The 17,431-nt window shown below is 45.1% G+C and overlaps 4 protein-coding genes across 5 annotated transcripts; 2 read left to right on the top strand and 2 right to left on the bottom strand.

Annotated features, from left to right (window-relative positions):
* Positions 1-859: 859 nt before the first annotated feature.
* On the bottom strand, positions 860-1,617 carry LOC123074815 (copper transporter 3). Its single transcript, XM_044497557.1, has one exon. The coding sequence runs from the start codon at positions 1,505-1,507 to the stop codon at positions 1,019-1,021; it is 489 nt and encodes a 162-aa protein (XP_044353492.1). The 5' UTR covers positions 1,508-1,617; the 3' UTR covers positions 860-1,018.
* A 219-nt stretch (positions 1,618-1,836) lies between these two features.
* On the top strand, positions 1,837-6,294 carry LOC123079311 (ABC transporter I family member 10). 2 transcript variants are annotated; one of them, XM_044502054.1, is made up of 7 exons: positions 1,837-2,194; positions 3,078-3,164; positions 3,341-3,466; positions 3,548-3,670; positions 4,235-5,660; positions 5,744-5,891; positions 5,979-6,294. In XM_044502054.1, the coding sequence occupies exons 1-5, from the start codon at positions 1,898-1,900 to the stop codon at positions 4,442-4,444; spliced, it is 843 nt and encodes a 280-aa protein (XP_044357989.1). In that variant the 5' UTR covers positions 1,837-1,897; the 3' UTR covers positions 4,445-5,660; positions 5,744-5,891; positions 5,979-6,294. The 2 variants fall into 2 exon arrangements, with proteins under 2 accessions (XP_044357989.1, XP_044357988.1); XM_044502053.1 differs by having other exon boundaries at positions 4,235-5,891.
* Positions 6,295-6,472: 178 nt separating this feature from the next.
* On the bottom strand, positions 6,473-9,760 carry LOC123074814 (uncharacterized). Its single transcript, XM_044497556.1, has 6 exons — positions 9,622-9,760; positions 8,867-9,085; positions 8,480-8,781; positions 7,698-8,388; positions 7,543-7,623; positions 6,473-7,454 (listed from the first exon to the last, which is right to left on the bottom strand). The coding sequence occupies exons 2-6, from the start codon at positions 8,981-8,983 to the stop codon at positions 6,870-6,872; spliced, it is 1,776 nt and encodes a 591-aa protein (XP_044353491.1). The 5' UTR covers positions 8,984-9,085; positions 9,622-9,760; the 3' UTR covers positions 6,473-6,869.
* Positions 9,761-13,318: 3,558 nt separating this feature from the next.
* LOC123074813 (uncharacterized) lies at positions 13,319-14,731 on the top strand. Its single transcript, XM_044497555.1, has 2 exons — positions 13,319-13,707; positions 13,798-14,731. Exons 1-2 carry the CDS (start codon positions 13,419-13,421, stop codon positions 14,517-14,519), a joined length of 1,011 nt encoding a protein of 336 aa, XP_044353490.1. The 5' UTR covers positions 13,319-13,418; the 3' UTR covers positions 14,520-14,731.
* The last annotated feature ends 2,700 nt before the right edge of the window (positions 14,732-17,431 follow it).

Raw genomic sequence — 17,431 nt, 5'->3', positions numbered from 1 at the left:
ATCAAAAACAGGGAGCATGTGTTGACAATGTAATTTGGCTAGTTAGTATCGGCCAAATTAATTTTATCATTGATCCAACTAATCAGTTGATGTATAGCTTCAATATTGCAGCTATCTACATAAGGCTGACCAGATTTCAGGAATGGGTTGAACTAGCATACTGCTGCCATGGATGTCTCTTAACCAACCTCGTATGCTAAGCTGAAGTATGGAGTTTGCATGGACTAGATTAAGAAGTATTCTTAGTACATATTAATTACTGTTGCATATGATAGCGACGCGGCCGGAGTATTTTATTATTTCCTTATAAATACAAGAGTATATCTACATGACATGGTTAGAACTAGAGCCAGTGTATTATTTAGTATGATTAGCGATATGGTCGAAATATTTCACTATTTTCCTTGTAAGCCCAGGAGGATTTGTACGTGACATGTTAATTTGGGCCGCTAGTGCAAGTTGTAAACAACCGAAATAGGGCATGTCCTAGTGGGTTTTGACTTCAGAGTTTTAATCTAATACGCCAAGTCCAGCGTGCCGTCTATATGTAAGGCCATGGCCGATTGAAAAAACCCCGGCAATCGATCTATCGATACAAACTCTATTTTCACGTACATCTATTTTCCATCGTTACTTCTTGTCGAGCCCTAGCAGCCCTAGGGTTTGGTGATCTTTGCCGTTTTGCCCTGAAAAGCGGCTGGTTCTTCTCCATGAAAGCGAGAAAATCTTTGTTGCTTTGCTCGTAAAGCAATTGTTCGTCGTCACGAAAGCACAACAAATATCCTGGTGTTGCGCGTCAATTTCGCGTGCAAACACATGCATGTTGGCCATCACAGATAGACAGTACTACACGAACAACTAAATCCAGCATCTCAATCAAATAACAAAAAAGTTGATCCCGGTCGATATTCAAGATGTAACCAAACAAGAACGGTTGTGAATAGTGAGATGGCAATCACCCAGATTAACAGGATCACACCACCAAAATTTCCAAACCCATGCATACGGATAAGAAGACCTAGCAGCACGCCGCCGGCGCCAGGTAGTCCTTGGCCCCGTCCTCCACCTGCGCCTGTCCGCCGAACAGGCCGGCCCTGAACAGAAGGAACCCCACCGCGTGGCCGGCGACTGCCACGAGGAGCACGCCGACGTTGAACGACATGAGCGCGAGCATGAGGACGTACGCCATCCCGACGCGCAGCGCGTGCACGGCGGCGCGCGCCGCCCCCGCCGCCACGGGCCGGTCGCGGGAGGAGAGGCGGGACTCGAGCCAGCGGCAGGAGGAGAGGCACTCCACGAGCACGGCGAGCGCGAAGACGACGAGGAGCGCGAGCGCGTACATGCCGCCGCTCGAGCCGGGCCACCCGTGGAAGAGGATCTCCGAGTTCTTGCCCCAGTAGAAGGTCATGTGCATGTAGTGCATCCGCATGCCCCCGTGCGCCGCCGCCGCCGCCGGGGCGGCGCCGCCCATGCCCGTGCCCATGGCGTGCCCTCCTCCCATGTCCATCGCGCGCTGGCCGCCGATGATGATCTGGTGGGGTTCGTTGCATCTGCGTCCGCGCCCGCGTGGGTGTATATGTGCGGGGCGGCGCGGCGTGGCGCGGCGCCTGTGCAGTACGCATGTACGACACTGGGCAGCGAAAGGAAGTACACAGTCGTCAGCCGCGGCTGTCAGTCAGATCGTAACCACCCACGGCCCACGGGATCTTTTTTCTTGAGGGGTCGGCCCACGGGATCTTTGTGAAGAAGGATGGCGGATCCATTTTTCCTCTTCTGTGGACAGGCTTTCAGATTGTGGGCCGATTAGGTAGCTTGAAGGGTGGGTTGGTCGCGATCTTCTTTCTAGCCGCCCAGTGTACCGGCCCAGGCCCATCACCTCTTATCGCCCTCGCCGACGATGGCGCACAGCCTCACCGGCGGCGCCGTCCCCTTCTGCTGCTACCCTTGCCCACCCTGCTGCGCCGCCGGGCGAGCTACCCCGACCGCCCCCCCTTCCACCCGCCGCCGTGTGGCCGCCTCGGCGTCCCCTCCGCCGTCCCCGCCGGCCATCGAGGGCCGCGGGGTGGGATTTTCGGTGACGACGAGGCGGGGGGTGGTGCTGCCGGTGCTCAAGGACTGCTCACTGTGCGTCCCGCCGGGGCAGCTCTGGATGCTCCTCGGCCCCAACGGCTGCGGCAAGTCCACCCTCCTCAAGGTCTATCTTTTTCTGAACTACTACTCTGGTGCTTGTTTCCACGCGCATTTTTATCGATAGACCGGCGGTAGCTGTGCTCACCAGGCCATTGACCGAAATACAGCATGCAAATTATCAATTCCAAGACCCATGGTTAAGTAGCTGGTCTGTTCTTAAAGAGAATTTTCTTCTTAGTGTGTAGAACCAACTCATGGAGTGAATACGATACCACAAGCACAATCTGGTCGTGTTTGATTCAGTTCTCATAAAAGATATTTTTGGAGGATTAGGCATAGCATGCATACTTTATCAGAAATCAAAATGCTGAATGGTATCCATTGAATCTTTGGACTGTCCCGGATTTCCTTTGAGCACCGAGATAAGGGTCTGTGCGACCTAGGAATGGCTCAGAATTTGCTGAGTTTGCGGTCATTCGAGTTGCTTGAGAAAAAAAAATGTCAGCCACCATCAGGAACCAACAGGAAATTTAATGTGATTACTGATAGTAAATATATCCTGTAGCATAACTACCAGCATCTTCACGTGTAAATGAGCAATCATGCATCAGATATTGAGTGTATTGTATCAAGTACATTCGACTATTGGAGCACTGAACACCAGATCGACATGGTAATTTCACATTTCTCAGGATATATGTTCAACTTCAACCTGAATAAAAATTATGACAGGAGTAGTAAGGGAGTATTCTAAGAGAAGTTGCATAATCTGTTCTGGTATTGTTAGAATATATTTCATAAAGCAGACTGATACAAAATTTGGTTTTTGAATCAATCTATTTGCTTGCAAGTTTTTCTTTCTCTTTGCATACTTGGACTACAAAACTTTGATAGATTTTCGTACTACTAGTACCTCAATGGGATGCTAACTTTTTGTTCTTTTGTAGGTTTTGGCAGGTTTTCAAAATCCCTCTGCTGGTACAGTGCACATTAATAGGCCATTCAGCTATGTCTTCCAAAATCCTGATCACCAGGTTATCACTAGTTCTTTGATGATTTTTTACCTGCAATTGTGCCAGAACGCATTATCAAGTGGCTTTGAATTCACAGAATGTTTGTATTGTTGATTCTTGAGAGCTTTGTTAGTAATGCAATTGTCCCAAATTAAATGAAGTTCTGCTGCATATTGAATTCTGTCTTTTGGATGCAGGTTGTGATGCCCACGGTGGAATCCGATGTTGCATTTGGTCTTGGTAAGCTCAATCTTTCATTGGATGAGGTTAGGTCAAGAGTGTCACAGTCTCTGGATGCAGTTGGAATGTTGAGCTACTCTCAAGTAGGCAGCTGACATGCACATTTTGGATTATAATCTACTATTGTCTGCACAAGGTTCACAAACATCCTTCATCCAAAACAGAGGCCAATCCAAACTCTGAGTGGTGGGCAGAAACAGAGAGTTGCCATTGCTGGTGCTTTAGCTGAAGCATCCAAAGTACTACTGCTGGATGAGCTGACCACATTCTTGGACGAATATGATCAGGTATTAAGATTATCCATGTTTAGTTTTTAATAAGATGCACTAAGATATATGATCACGAGGTACCTTTGTTAGAGCAATCTTCAGTTAGCATTCCATTTCGAACTGGAGTTGTAGTTTGGCAATTGCGCTAAAGCTCCCAACAGTCTTTAGTTCATTAAAATTGGTGTAGCCATGGTTCTCATAGACACATTACGATTTTGGACTATATTACATATAATTTTCTGATGCTTCTGTCGCATTTGTTGTGTGGTTGATATGCCTTAGAAGCTATGGCTAACCTACACTGTATTATGTATGGAAAATCCTCTGCTGGTTGTTGAAATTATAAGAAATCGTTATATTTTCCTGTTTCTGATATGTACTCCCTCCGTAAACTAATATAAGAGCGTTTAGAATACTAAAGTAGTGATCTAAATGCTCTTATATTAGTTTACAGAGGGAGTAGTTATCATCCTTTTTGATTGACTGGTAGTTACCACTTAGCAGGCCTACTCTTACCTTGTAGTTATACTTGATTGTTATGGGCATTGTAATCTTGGTGATCTTGGTTTCATGAAAGTGCAGATGGGCGTGGTCAAGGCGGTGAGGAACTCTGTAACTGCTAGTGGGGAGGTTGCGGCACTGTGGGTGACTCATCGGCTGGAAGAACTCAGATACGCAGATGGTGCTATTTACATGGAAGATGGCCGGACGATTATTCAAGGCGACGTCTCCAGTATATCCAGATTTATAAAGAGGAAACAAGCACGCTACTTTGGTCATTTTGAGCTCTGATCTTTGGGAGTCCCAAGCTGCAGGCAGAATTATCTGCTCTTGTGTAGTACGAGTACATCACTACATCATGGTACTAGAAAACAGTTTCTTCTCTACGGCGTTTTGTATGTTCGCAACTGGGAAGTTAGGGATTCTGTCGCTCTCGCCTCTATCGCTGCCGAAACATTGGTTTGGCGAATTTAGTAGCTGTCGATTTTCGGTTCATACATTGTCCTTGTTCATTGCTTTTAATGTTAAGAGTGTGCCTTCATGCAAGAATGTGGTATGTTCTCTTGCGTTGTCCTTTGCTTTGTGGTCGCCGTTTGGCAAGTGATTTTCTGCATGGAACCATTCTTTCATATACCAATCATATCTTGGGTGTGGAAAGCGTGCCTAAGATATTTTTTAACTGTGTCTAGATGTTGCTTACACTGAAATCAAATAACAGATAAACAAGAATCTAATGCTAACCATGTAGTTTTGCATGCACTATTATATCCATTAAGTAGTTGAAAGCCGTTGCAAATTGCATCCTGAATTGCATTTGTGCGCCAATGCCAAAGTGCTGATCACCTTCTGTTGTCGCCTGTAAATCATGTAGAGTTAATTACCCTATTAGTACACAAACTTGCAGTGCGGGTACAATTTCATACAACAAGTTGCAAAATGACTCATCTTGCCCCCTAAACTCGTTTTGCGGGTTCACTGATGCACAATTCGCGTCCGCATTAGCCACGTCGGCCCCTGGTACTTGCCCACGTTTAGGATAATTTGCAGGACCCCCCCGCTGTATGCCGTAAATAGGTCTCTAGCCCAACCATATCCCGTAGCTCTTTTGTCTTGTATCTTCGACCTCTCTGTTTTTTCCTCAAATCCCCAGCGAAATCCGTAGACCTCTCCTCTGTTGTTACCCCAATGTCTGCGCAAGGACGGCACAAGGCGGCTCACCGTGACGCGACGTCCTCGCCGGCGGATCGTGGACGGATGGGCTGGGCGGCGACGTTGGTGTTCGCACTCGCGGCGTGTTGGCGGGGGCGCTCGCGGTGGCGTTCGCGGCGCCGTTGTGGTGACGCTCGTGGCTGTGTTGGTGGGTGCGCTCGCGGTGGCGTTCGCGGCGCCGTTGTGGTGACGCTCGTGGCTGTGTTGGTGGGTGCGCTCGCGGTGGCGTTCGCGGCGCCGTTGTTGGTGACGCTCGTCGCTGTGTTGGTGGTGCCGCTCGCGGCGGCTGCTGCAACGAGTGCTTCTTCTATTCATAAGCTCTCGTGTTACAGTTATACTGCAGTATATGATCTCTGAGCAGAACATAAATTTCTTGCATAGGCAAATCGAAATGGCCACTGAGTATGCAAATGGCCCTGACTTTCGTGGGATTTAGCAGGAGATTTGCGGGCATTTTCGTAGCCCTGTTCTTAGAGTGTGTACAGAAGGATTGGACGCTGGGAGTTGGTTTCTAATTTGTTCGTCAGAGGTGTGTAAATAGTTGTGCTGAAAAAGATTTTAATGGGCTCACTTCTGAAACTTTGCACTGATATATACAGTATTGTGTGCTTTGAAGGGTTGTGAATCTCCTTGGATATTTGAAATGGGTTGATGATGAATGGAAAGGAAGATCTAGGACTGTTATTCACAAAGCCTGCGGAAGAAATCATGAATTTGAAGAATGCATTGCTGGAGAAGGACAAGCGAGTTGAAGGATAGCAAGGCTAAAGTCACAATGAGGCAGAATATAAAAAGCATGGAGGAGGGAATTGGTTTTATTCTCTGTACAGGTGCATTTGCCATTGTGTATGTGCTCTGTAGGGTGTTTGTTTGAGAGTTGTAATGCAGTTGCGAGGAATTCTGTATTAATAAAGAATTTGTCTCGAATCCAATGTGTGAACAAAGTTTTAATATTTTGCAGATTTTGAAGAATAATCATGGCATGCTGTTTCTTGTTATAAGCAATTCTATTTGCATTTTCATAGTAGCTGACAGTGAACGATGTCCAACTTGGACTGAAACTACATAAGTAGAGCAAAATTTATAAAAATCTCAGCTATCTGTTGTAGATACTGCAGCAGTGAATGAACATACATCAGCATGTAACAACACTGACTGAACAACAGCAGGAGCGACTAGATAAAGAAGAGCATAGATGAACAACAACACGTACATCAGCAGTAACTGAACTTGCACAGTTCTACATAAAGAACAGTTATAGATGACTAAACAACATGTGTAGTTGAACAGAAAAACAACATGGACACCAAACAGTACGTCATTTATTTGCAGCAACACTTACTAAAAGTTCACAGTATTTTGACTGACTGAAATGAAAGAGCAACACTGACTGATAGTTCACAACACTTACTTAAAGATCAAACCTAAAAGGGATAAATCTGACAGAAAGTTCACACATGAAAAAAAGGAAGGGCTTAAAAAGTCACACATGAACTTTGCTAACAACCTACTCCACATGACCAATAGGTGCATTCTGGGTCACATTTATTACTTCTTGGGTATTCAGTTCTGGAATCACATTTGTATTAAGGTCTGGAATAGCACTGTTTGTTGTGTTTCCATCTTGTCCAAGCAGTAGATGCCACCAGCCATTTCCAGCAGATGTAGATGATGCAACACCTCCTCTTCCACCTGTTGCAGCACCTCCTCTTCCACCTCTTGCGGCATAGGTTGGCCATGTTGCAGCAACTCTTTCACCTCCTCTTGTTGCATTGTTTGGTCCTCTTGCAACACCTCTTCCACCCCTTGTTGCCGCATTGCTTGGCCCTCTTGTACCTCCTCTTGCTGCATTACTTGGACCTGCAGTAGCAATGCTTGATCCTCTTCTCACCCTCTTAGTTTTGCCTCCGCGTGAAGCACTAGTTTCTCCCTCATCAAGTGCCCTTGCTTTGCCTTTTCCCCTTATCCTACCCCTAGTTGTAGCAGTAGTAGTTGATCTTCTCTCAGGAATGGAGTCCCTGGCATCAGCTACAAATCTTGCAATTTCTGGCAATGGACCAAGGGGTCTGACATTTGAGACATGGACTCTCTCCTACAAGAAATATTCACAAGGAGCAATCAGAAGTGAACAATGAAAACTTACATGCATCAGTTAACAAAGTAAAGCATCCGACAATTACCTCTTCCCTCATTCTGTAAACCATGCTAAGAGGCAAATGCATAGGATCCATCCTTGAGTCCAACACATGTGGCCTTATGTCCTGCAAATTAATCTTGTCCAAATAAGTTAACTCTTGAAAATGAATGGCGAAATTATGCAAAATTAAATGGTTACATTTAAAATTGAAGGATCTTCTATTTCATCTTCTTGCTCTTGCGCTTCCCTCTCCATCTCTCTCTGCATGAACTTCTGATGCCCCTTTTTATTGTGATCTGCTTTCCCACAAATTGAGCAATGCATACTAACACCTTTCTTGTTCAGAGCAATGCTGCCATCCTTCTGAAGCTTTTCTTCAGGTGTTTTCTTCCTGTTCTTTGGTGGCCTTCCCATCCTCTTCTTATACACTGGTGGATGAATGAAAGGTCCATCCACTTGCTCCCAATGAGCTCTGTCTCTCATAGGCATTACATTGTGGCCATATGCTTGCAGGTAAGTCTCTATGGTGTAGCACTTGTGGACCATATCTTCTGGATCTATCCTCTCTTCTCTAAAGCATGCAATTGAGTGGCTGCAAGGTATACCACTCAGTTGCCATCTCCTGCAATCACAGGTCCATGCATGAATATCCACAAGATAAGTGTTGTTCCCTGATAACACAGAAAATACTCCAAGTCCAGAATGACTTGGAAAACAGCTAGCAGACAACTCAATTTCCTTCTCCAATTTTTTCTTAATCTTTGGGCAGATCCTACCGCTCCAACTATTTACTGCTTGCCTTTGTTTGCCCTCATGTCTTGCAGTGATCTTACTCTTTATGCATTCCATCATTGAAATGACAGGAAAGTCTCTTGCTTCTAATATGTAGCTGCATTACAATGACAGTCACTGTGAGTAAATAACAAGAATAAAAAATAGGAATTGAAATGAATTTTCTAGCATCAATTCAAATTATGTACCTGTTGTACACTTCTGACATATTGTTAAGCAGGATATCGCACTTAGGGAAAACACTAAAGAAAGCTTTCACCCATTGCGTAGGATCTTTACCATCCAACCAAGCATAAGCACTAGGGCTGTCCTCTCTCAGCTTTTCTCTATTCATTTTGAACTTTGTATCATTAGTAGATCTTGCAATTGCCCACAGATCATTTTTCAAAGTTTCACCTTTGAAAAGCATATGAAAATTTTGATATAGATGTCGAACACAGAATCTGTGTTCTGAATCTGGGAACACTTTTGCAACAGCATTTATTAAGCCCTAACAACAATGCACACATGTCAATACTTATATGTGATCTTATGCAGCAAGTATGCACCAAAAAGAACACATGATAATTGCATACCTTCTGTTTGTCACTCATTGTGGTGAATGGAGAAGTGTTCACAATGTTCAAATCATTTTTTACTGTTGTCAGAAACCACTCCCATGAGAATGTTGATTCTACTTCAACCATTCCCATAGCTATCGGATAGATGCAATCATTAGGGTCACATCTGAAAGCTGCTGTTTCTTTTGTCACATCTGAAAGCTACTGCTTCTCTTGTCAAAGAAACTTCTGAAACTAAACAATAATTTTAGTCACCAATTAGTGAAGCAAATCGAATCTGAAAACCATTGTATCTTTTGTCAAACAAAAATTCTAAAACTAATCAAATCTGACGAAACAAACCAATTACTGATGAATATGAAAACTGAAAACTGTTGTTACTTTTTCCCTACAATTCGTCAGTGATAGACTTCTAAAACTTCCCTACAATTTTGGATTCACATGTTATCGGGGTAATGAAATCTTCCGGATATATTCCTCAGTCACAACATTATGAAACTAATCACATATTAGCACACAACAACAATCGAATGCAGCAGCGGAACCACTTCCTGCCACTCTGAACATCACAACCAAACACTCGTTTCAGTAAACAAAAAGCATCGTCCTACCACAAAACAAAGATGTACAAATGCCAGATTATCAACCATACGCATTAGTAAACAACCACACGCGGGCAGGAATACCTCCGATCAAATACCATCAAAACCCTAGAGGTAAGGAGGCCGAAACAGAGGACCAATCCAATACAGCAGAAGGAGTTTTCATACCATAATCCGGCGGAAACTCGCCAATGCCCCGAGGACGTGGCTCCATCAAACGATGATCTCGTCGGCGGCGTCCAACGAGGCAGCGCCGTCGCCGCCGCGGATGAGAAACAAACAGGCCAAGAGGCCGATCAGAACCGAACAGGTGAAGGGGTTTGTGCTGGGTCGTTTTCAAGTTTTCTACTCCCAGATCTCTAGAGGACCGCGGGTTCGGTTATTGCTATACTTGTGGGGGTTTCTGCATAATACCAAACCGATCGGCGCGTGCCTCCCATCTGACGTGGCAGGTTTCGGACTAAATTGTACTCCCTCCGTTCGGAATTATCTGTCTCGGAAATGGATGTATCTAGAACTAAAATACGTCTAGATAATCCATTTCTGCGACAAGTAATTCCAAACGGAGGGAGTATCTATCTGTTCGCGCAGAGCAAGTTTAGGAGCTCAGTTGAGTCATTTTGCAAGTTACTGTACAACATTGTACCTGCGCTGCAACTTTATGTACTAAAACAGTAATTAACTCAATCATGTACTCCCTCCGTAAAGAAATATAAGAGCATAGGTAAACTAGTAATCAGAGGGAGTATAGTAACTTCTAATGAACAGGAATATAACCCACCACTTGTAATTGTAAATCGTAGGTAAACTAGTGCTTTTTCTCCTTCCCATTGGCCATTTTCAGCCGTTATCTCTCAGTCAATCATCTTTGTTGTAGCATTACTCTTCCATCCATGTTGTCGGTGCCGCGCTGTGTGCTTGTGAACTAGACATGTGCTTGCTTGCAACTAAATATTTTGTATGAGAACATGATGTAAATGATGCACGATAACAATGGCGCATGTTCCAGCCAAACCACATTTGATCCAACGAAAAGCACGATGCACCTCGCAACAAGATTTCAACAAGTATATATAAAACAAGTAATGGTTATCCTTTCGGCCATAACGCATCGGATACATGAGATTAGCATATTACGAAGGAATGCGTTGGTAGCCCTAGCAAAATACGTTCGATCAACAGCAACCCATCACAACTCATCATAGGGCTATCCTGTCAAAAAAAACTCATTATAGGTTTTTCTTTTGGAAACACTTAAACCCAACAGACTAATTTTGTGGCTGCATCGGCCGCATCGTACGCTATCCGATCTCAAGCGATCTCGTGGCTGGGAGCACTTCTCTCCCCCAAGCAAACGACACAGAGCCTTATCCAGAAACGTCTCGGTCTTTCTTTCTGGCTCCCTCCCGAACTCTCTCTCCTTCCTCCTGCCTTCCTTTGTTGGAAGGGACAACACATCAACTCGATTAGATGTGCAACTAAGGGTATATATATTTCTAAAACATGTGCGGTGTTGCAATGGTTTGCAATTGGGGCTATGTTTTTGAAACATGTGTGTTTTTGCAATGGTCTGTAGCGGGGGCTATGTGTTTGAAACATGTGTGATGTTGCAATCATGGCTGCAGTGCGCTTCTGCAACATGGCTCATGTTGCGAACAAAAACGAATGGTATATTGTGATGGCAACATAGGTGCAACCGCAACATATGCATTATTTCAAAAGAAAATAAATGGTTCAGTGGGGAGCGCAATAGTGCTCATGTTGCAAAGCAATGAGTGCAACAGGAGCCTTATTGCAAAGGCTGGCACGCTCATGCTCACGGGGGAGAGATTGAACGGTTGTCTCGGGCTTCATCCAACGGCTGCCGAGGCAATCGATCTTATCAAATGGCCGTGCAACGAGAAGAACCCGGGAGCAGCGAAAAGAACGGATGCAAGCACGAGCACACCTGGAGCTGCATGCAGTGGCAGAGCACCTCGTTGAGCAGAAGTTGTGTGCAGTCTGTAGACCATTCTAAAGAGGGCCTCATTCATGTGGCCATGGAGCACCTGGATATGCTATGGATCCATTTGTGGGTGCATTAGCGCCTGTGTTGCAAGTGGGTCTCAACAATTTAATCATAAACACTACTTGTTATTCTCTCTCTCTCTCTCTCTCTCTCTCTCTCATTCAATGGCATTTCCTGCACTTGGGTCTGTCCATGGATTGGGCGCACCGCTCTCTGGTGGTTACATTCATCTACTCGCAATTTCAATCACCAGGTCGGTTTCTGTGGCATTTTCTGCGTTGTCGTGTAGCTCTGATGCGGGCCTCGTAGACGGTGAGGTGTCAGGAAGGGCAACTAAGACGACAGATAGAAGGAACGGTCGTTGTGTTGAGGAAGCTTAGATGGATACAATAACGATTATGACCGTTAGATATGTTGCCCAGTTGAGATGGGAGCTAATAATGTCACCTTTGTAGTAATGCAGAGGATCTCAAACCCAAGTAAAGGACTTAACCATCAGGGCTAAATGACCACTAATTATTATGGATCCGTATATAGAATACCATCAATATACAATCCGTACACGTGCATCATGCATGTTGAATGGTTAATCTTAAGGGTCGACAATATCGCAGAAGGAACAGTCCCGGCACCATCACCATAGATCAGACCTAAAGAAATCGCTCCCACAAAGTCATCAACTCCTTGCGATTCAGCCACTCCCAGACAAATGGGATAATTGTCCCGATGAACATGTCGATGGTGTAATAAGCACCGATGTAGAAAGGACTGGACATGGTCATTGGGATTGGGATGAAGCTGGACACTTTCTTTGGAATTAAGTCCATACAGTCTCTCCTTTATGATACATGGGATGTCCTAGGCAATGGGAAAATGTACGGCAGCCTAGGGCCCATCTCAAATATGATACCATTAGCAAGTGTGCGCGGGGGGTGGGGGTGGGGGGTGGGCTTGCCCCCTCCCCGATAGTTCACCATGTTCTACTTATTCAACAGTTGCTTATGGTTGAGTACATGTTTCTTTGGGTAGGGCCTATCAAGTACTTTTACACATGCTCTAGATAAGGCTTGAGGAAAAATTCATGTCTGAAAGGTTCAGGGCTCGACATTGTGGATCTTTCTGTTCAAAATGATGCCTTCCTTATGAAGCACCCCTACAAATTCTAAAAAAAGTTGGCATTCCTTGGATTAATGTTGCCTAAAAATGTTATCCTTGATCTACTCCTCGACTGCTCGCTCCTCTGGATCCCTTTGGTGGCAAAATGTCTTCAAGCCCTCCTCTAAATTAGAACTTGAACTCTGGTGGGCTGTGGATATCAAAGTCCTCCTAACCACGTACTCAAGTACATGTTGAGTCGCGTAAGTCTTGTGTTCTGATGGAGGAATGTTATAGTTGACCTTGGCCATTGATGCATGCGGGCGGCTGATCGAGTTCCTTCGCCGGGTGGGACTTTCGGTGACGGAAGTGATAAACTGGTGCCGGTGGTATCTAGATTTCCGGTTGAGCTGACCACCATGCATGCTAGCTGGATCCTTGGGTCCATGTGTAACTTTGGTCCAAATCTTTCCGGAGAAAGCAGCAGCGTAGCTCAGCTATCACGTTCTTGATATACATCCGGAAAGTAAGACTTTGCGCTGGTCAAAGCACGCGAAACAACGGAGTGCCATGCATATGCATGCATGCGCGCCCACGCTCCGAGCCGACGACCCTTGCTTGATTTCAGCAACAGCAAGCATGTATGGTCACAGCGTCACTTTGTCCTCCCCTACGCCACTTCGCTAGTAAGCCACTTCGCCTCCAATTAAGCTCCCTCGCTAAAGTTACCACGCCACTTCCATCTCTCCCATAAGAATCCCTCGCTAGGCGCCACACAAACGCACACCACAACCATCGAAAGCCGTACAAACACACACTTGATCGAAGAAGCTAGCACTTCACGAGCTCGATCGTCGCGGCAATGGCGCGGCGCGGCGGCATGGGTCAGCAGCTGGCGGTAGGCTGCTGCCTCCTGGTGGCGCTCGCGCTGGCGTGCGGCGTGGCCTCGGCGCAAACCTCGGAGACTGGTCAGCCCATCAAGCTCCCGCCCAAGGCCACGTTCCAGACCATCACCATCCCCAAGAACAGCAGCAAGCGCCTGTACGCAGTCACCTGCCCCGAGAGGCGCAGAACGCCGTGCGTCGTGTCCTGCCCAAGCCGCTGCCCCAACAAGTGCCTCGCCTACTGCAAGTACTGCATGTCATTCTGCGGTAAGCTAGCTGTTCCCGACGGCATTACGCCGGCCTCGTTGATCTTGAGAATGAGACGTCAGTTCAGACGCTAACGCGTTGCATGTATAGTGTGCGATCTCGTCCCGGGCACTTCGTGCGGAGACCCTCGCTTCACCGGCGGGGACGGCAACACCTTCTACTTCCACGGCAAGAAGGACCAGGACTTCTGCATCGTCTCCGACGAGGCCCTCCACATCAACGCCCACTTCATCGGTAACCACAACCCTGCCATAAGGCGCAGCTTCACGTGGATCCAGGCCATCGGCGTCAGCTTCGGCCAGCACCGCCTCTACGTCGGCGCTCGCAAGACCGCCGTCTGGGACGACGAGGAGGACCACATCCACATCATGCTGGACGGCGAGGCCGTCGACGTGGAGACCGTCAAGAACACCCGGTGGGTCTCCAAGGCCCTTCCCGCCTTGTCCGTCACGCGCACCGACACGGTGAACGCCGTCATCGTGGAGCTCGACGGCGTGTTCAGCATCTCGGTCAACGCGGTGCCGATCACCGAGGAGGACTCCCAGATCCACAGCTACGGCAAGACCGGGAGCGACAGCCTCGTGCACCTTGACCTCGGCTTCAAGTTCCATTCCCTCACCAAGAGCGTCGACGGCGTGCTCGGCCAGACTTACCAGCCGGAGTATGTCAACAAGGTGGACATCAGCGCCAAGATGCCCATCATGGGCGGCGCGCCGAAATATCTCTCGTCCAGTCTTTTCTCCACGGATTGCGCCGTCTCCAAGTTCCGCAGCAACAACGTCGCCGGGCCTGTCGTCACCTTTGCCTCGTAAATCGTTCGCCCTTATGGACATGTAAGCACCCATTCATGCTACAATGGAATAATAAGTCAGTAATTGGGGTATATATGTACGTACACAAAAAGAAATAAGTTCGGAAAACATCGACCGGTGGTGTTTGAAATCTTTCAAACATTGTAGAAAAAAGCTGTATTTCAATTGAATTGTGGTCGAGCAATGTTTAAACATGACAGTTTGTGTAGTAACTTATATGATACGCGGGGGCGGGCCCAGCATAATTCATGGGTATTTAGATGAATTGGCAAAAACATTTCATGTAAGGGAATAGAGAGAAGATTGGCGGAATATGATGAATGTATTATTGAGCCTCGAGGACGAGTATATATTGAGTACAAAACTTGGAGGTACGACACCTCCTAAAGATAAGATGGAAACAATACCTATCTATTCCCAGGCAATCTCTACATGCTAAATACTCCCTCCGTTCCTAAATATAATTTTTTTTTAGAAATTCTACTACAGACTACATACGGAGCAAAATGAGTGAATCTTCACTCTAAACATGTCAATATACAACTATATATAGTTTGTAGTGGAATCTTTAAAAAGACTTATATTTAGGAACGGAAGGAGTATATCTCTAACACATGCAACTTGGCACTTTTAATGTCGAATCTGGATTCACTAAGATAGAAATAAAGCATTGGGTCGAACTCTTCTTTGGTGTTAAGGTGGTAGCTGTGAATAGCCATCGACTACCTGGAAAAATAGAAGAATAGGCCCCCTCGATCGATTCTCTGTGGGCCAGCCCATTTAAAAGTATTTGAGTTTGAGTGGAGTTCGGTCACTGGTTTGGGGAAGCACCTCTTTCTACCCCTCAAAAAAAGGGGGGAAGCAGCTCTCTAAAAAATGGTTTTGGGAAGCTTCCTCAACGGTTATGGTAAGCTTTTAAAAGCTTCCAACCAGTTTTTTGTTTCTTTTTATGATTGGGACAATTTTGTTTGGTAATATTTTATTTTACTTTTTTTATTTTTAAAATATGTGAACTTTTTAAACTTCAAACAGATTCTTCAAATTTGAGAATATTTAAAAAAAGATAAACACTTTTCCTTAAATTCCTGAACGTTTTCCCCTTTCAAATACGTGAACTTTCTTCACATCCACAATTTTTTAAAATCCATGAACTTTTTTCAAATTCATGATTTTCTTCCACATTCCATGAATTGTTTTCCAAATTTCATGAATTTTTTCTCAGTTTTTTTGAGAAATAAATAAATTAGTAAACCTTTTAGATTCACAAACTTCTTTATATAGTGTTTTTAATTTTTTTTTGCATTTTTTTCAAAATTATGAATTTTTTCTAATGTGTGAAAAATATTGCATGCATTTTTTTCAAATTCATGATTATTTTTTCACATTTTTTTAAAATTTCGTGAACTTTTTTGAAAAGCCATTGGTCAACGTGGTCCCTGGTCAACTGTTAACAGCGGCGGGTCAACTAAAAACTGACCAAACCGAGAACCATGGAAATAAAAAACTAAGCGAACTAGGAACTTTACGGTGTCCCGACTAAGGGACCTCTCATCATAATGACCGGAACCTGGTGGGCTGGGTCAAGGACCTCCATGTCGGTTTCGTCTTGGGCCACTTCGGACGGCCCATGACGTTGCAAGGAAGATCGAGAAGGCTTGACGTATACTCCAAGACGCTGGATTTGGCTTCTCGTATGTAGCCAACTAGTATCTTGTAACCCTAGGACCCAGGTACATATATAAACTGAGGGGCTAAGCTAGTAAATGACACATTACAATCTTTTGGTTAATACGTATTCTGTACTACACCCCATCGCAATAAACACAAGCAGGGCGTAGGGTATTATCTCCTCGGAGAGCTTGAACCTAGGTAAAATAGTGTGTTCTTGTTACCATCGCTTTTAGACGCCTAGGTTAGATCCCCTACCTCGAGATCTGCAGATTTAGCTTCCGCCAGCTAGCGATCTAGTAATGGAGCCAACACTCGCCATGTTTTATTGGGCCGGCCCATGAGTAGGAGGTGCGTGAGCGTCAGTTCTTAACTGGCACATAAGGCACCAATTAGGAGCTCTGCTCTCAATATGAAGCTACCGTGAGCGGGATGTACTAAAGTAATGCAACCCTATCGAACTCCTTGTGCAGGAGGTGTCAGTTTCATCACGATAATCGGGTTTGAATTCCATCTTTGTCTCTCTCTGTCTTGAACCATTTGCATCAATCTGCCTCAAACCATGTATATCGATATATAAACTTCATTGAATAGTGAGAGCAATCTCATTCAGGCTAGCTAGTCTGAACACAAGAACATAAAATGGGTACTCACTAATTCATGAGAAGGCGAAGCTTTTCAGTAGTCTACAAAGAAAGGAAAGAGGATCACATTCTAGACAAAAAAGGAGTAGTCACAACGCGGTTGACCAAATTGTTGTCTATGCCAATTGTGCAACCGTGAACTAGAATATGTGGTGCACATGTTCTTCAAACATAGATCCACAAGGCGCGTTCGAGATGTGATTAAAGTTTGGCTCGAAATGATTGTTATTTACACTGAACTGGAACATTTTCCTTCTTCCCATGGATTGGTGGTGCTCGATGGCCAATATCAATGGCCAAAATGGCATCAGTAGCAAGAGGAATGGAATGACATCCCTCCTCTTCATATCACGCGAGATTTGGAATAAGCACAATGAGAGAGTGTGATATGTCTCTATAATTTTTGTTATGTTCATGCTATATTTATACCATTTTTACATACTTTTGGGGCAATTTATATCATTTTTAGTTGGACTACCTACTAATCCGATGACAAATGCTAGTTCATGTTTTCTATCATTTTTTTGGCTTTTTAGATGAACAATTTTCAAAGCCAGAAACATATGGAAAAACTTAAAAAAATAGGACAAAAGACTCCAC

This window comes from Triticum aestivum, chromosome 3D (assembly GCF_018294505.1).
Source record: "Triticum aestivum cultivar Chinese Spring chromosome 3D, IWGSC CS RefSeq v2.1, whole genome shotgun sequence".
Lineage (NCBI taxonomy): Eukaryota > Viridiplantae > Streptophyta > Magnoliopsida > Poales > Poaceae > Triticum > Triticum aestivum.
Note: the sequence above shows the minus strand (reverse complement) of the source record. Positions and strands in the feature narration are given on the sequence as shown.

Coding starts and splice junctions, on each gene's coding strand:
- LOC123074815 (XM_044497557.1), bottom strand. CDS start 1,507: ATGGACATGGGAGGAGGGCACGCCATGGGCACGGGCATGGGCGGCGCC.
- LOC123079311 (XM_044502054.1), top strand. CDS start 1,898: ATGGCGCACAGCCTCACCGGCGGCGCCGTCCCCTTCTGCTGCTACCCT. Junction 3,165..3,340: donor TCCAAAATCCTGATCACCAG/GTTATCACTAGT, acceptor TTTTGGATGCAG/GTTGTGATGCCCACGGTGGA. Junction 3,467..3,547: donor GAATGTTGAGCTACTCTCAA/GTAGGCAGCTGA, acceptor CATCCAAAACAG/AGGCCAATCCAAACTCTGAG.
- LOC123074814 (XM_044497556.1), bottom strand. CDS start 8,983: ATGGGAATGGTTGAAGTAGAATCAACATTCTCATGGGAGTGGTTTCTG. Junction 7,624..7,697: donor AAGATCCTTCAATTTTAAAT/GTAACCATTTAA, acceptor ATTAATTTGCAG/GACATAAGGCCACATGTGTT. Junction 7,455..7,542: donor TTTACAGAATGAGGGAAGAG/GTAATTGTCGGA, acceptor TATTTCTTGTAG/GAGAGAGTCCATGTCTCAAA.
- LOC123074813 (XM_044497555.1), top strand. CDS start 13,419: ATGGCGCGGCGCGGCGGCATGGGTCAGCAGCTGGCGGTAGGCTGCTGC. Junction 13,708..13,797: donor GTACTGCATGTCATTCTGCG/GTAAGCTAGCTG, acceptor TTGCATGTATAG/TGTGCGATCTCGTCCCGGGC.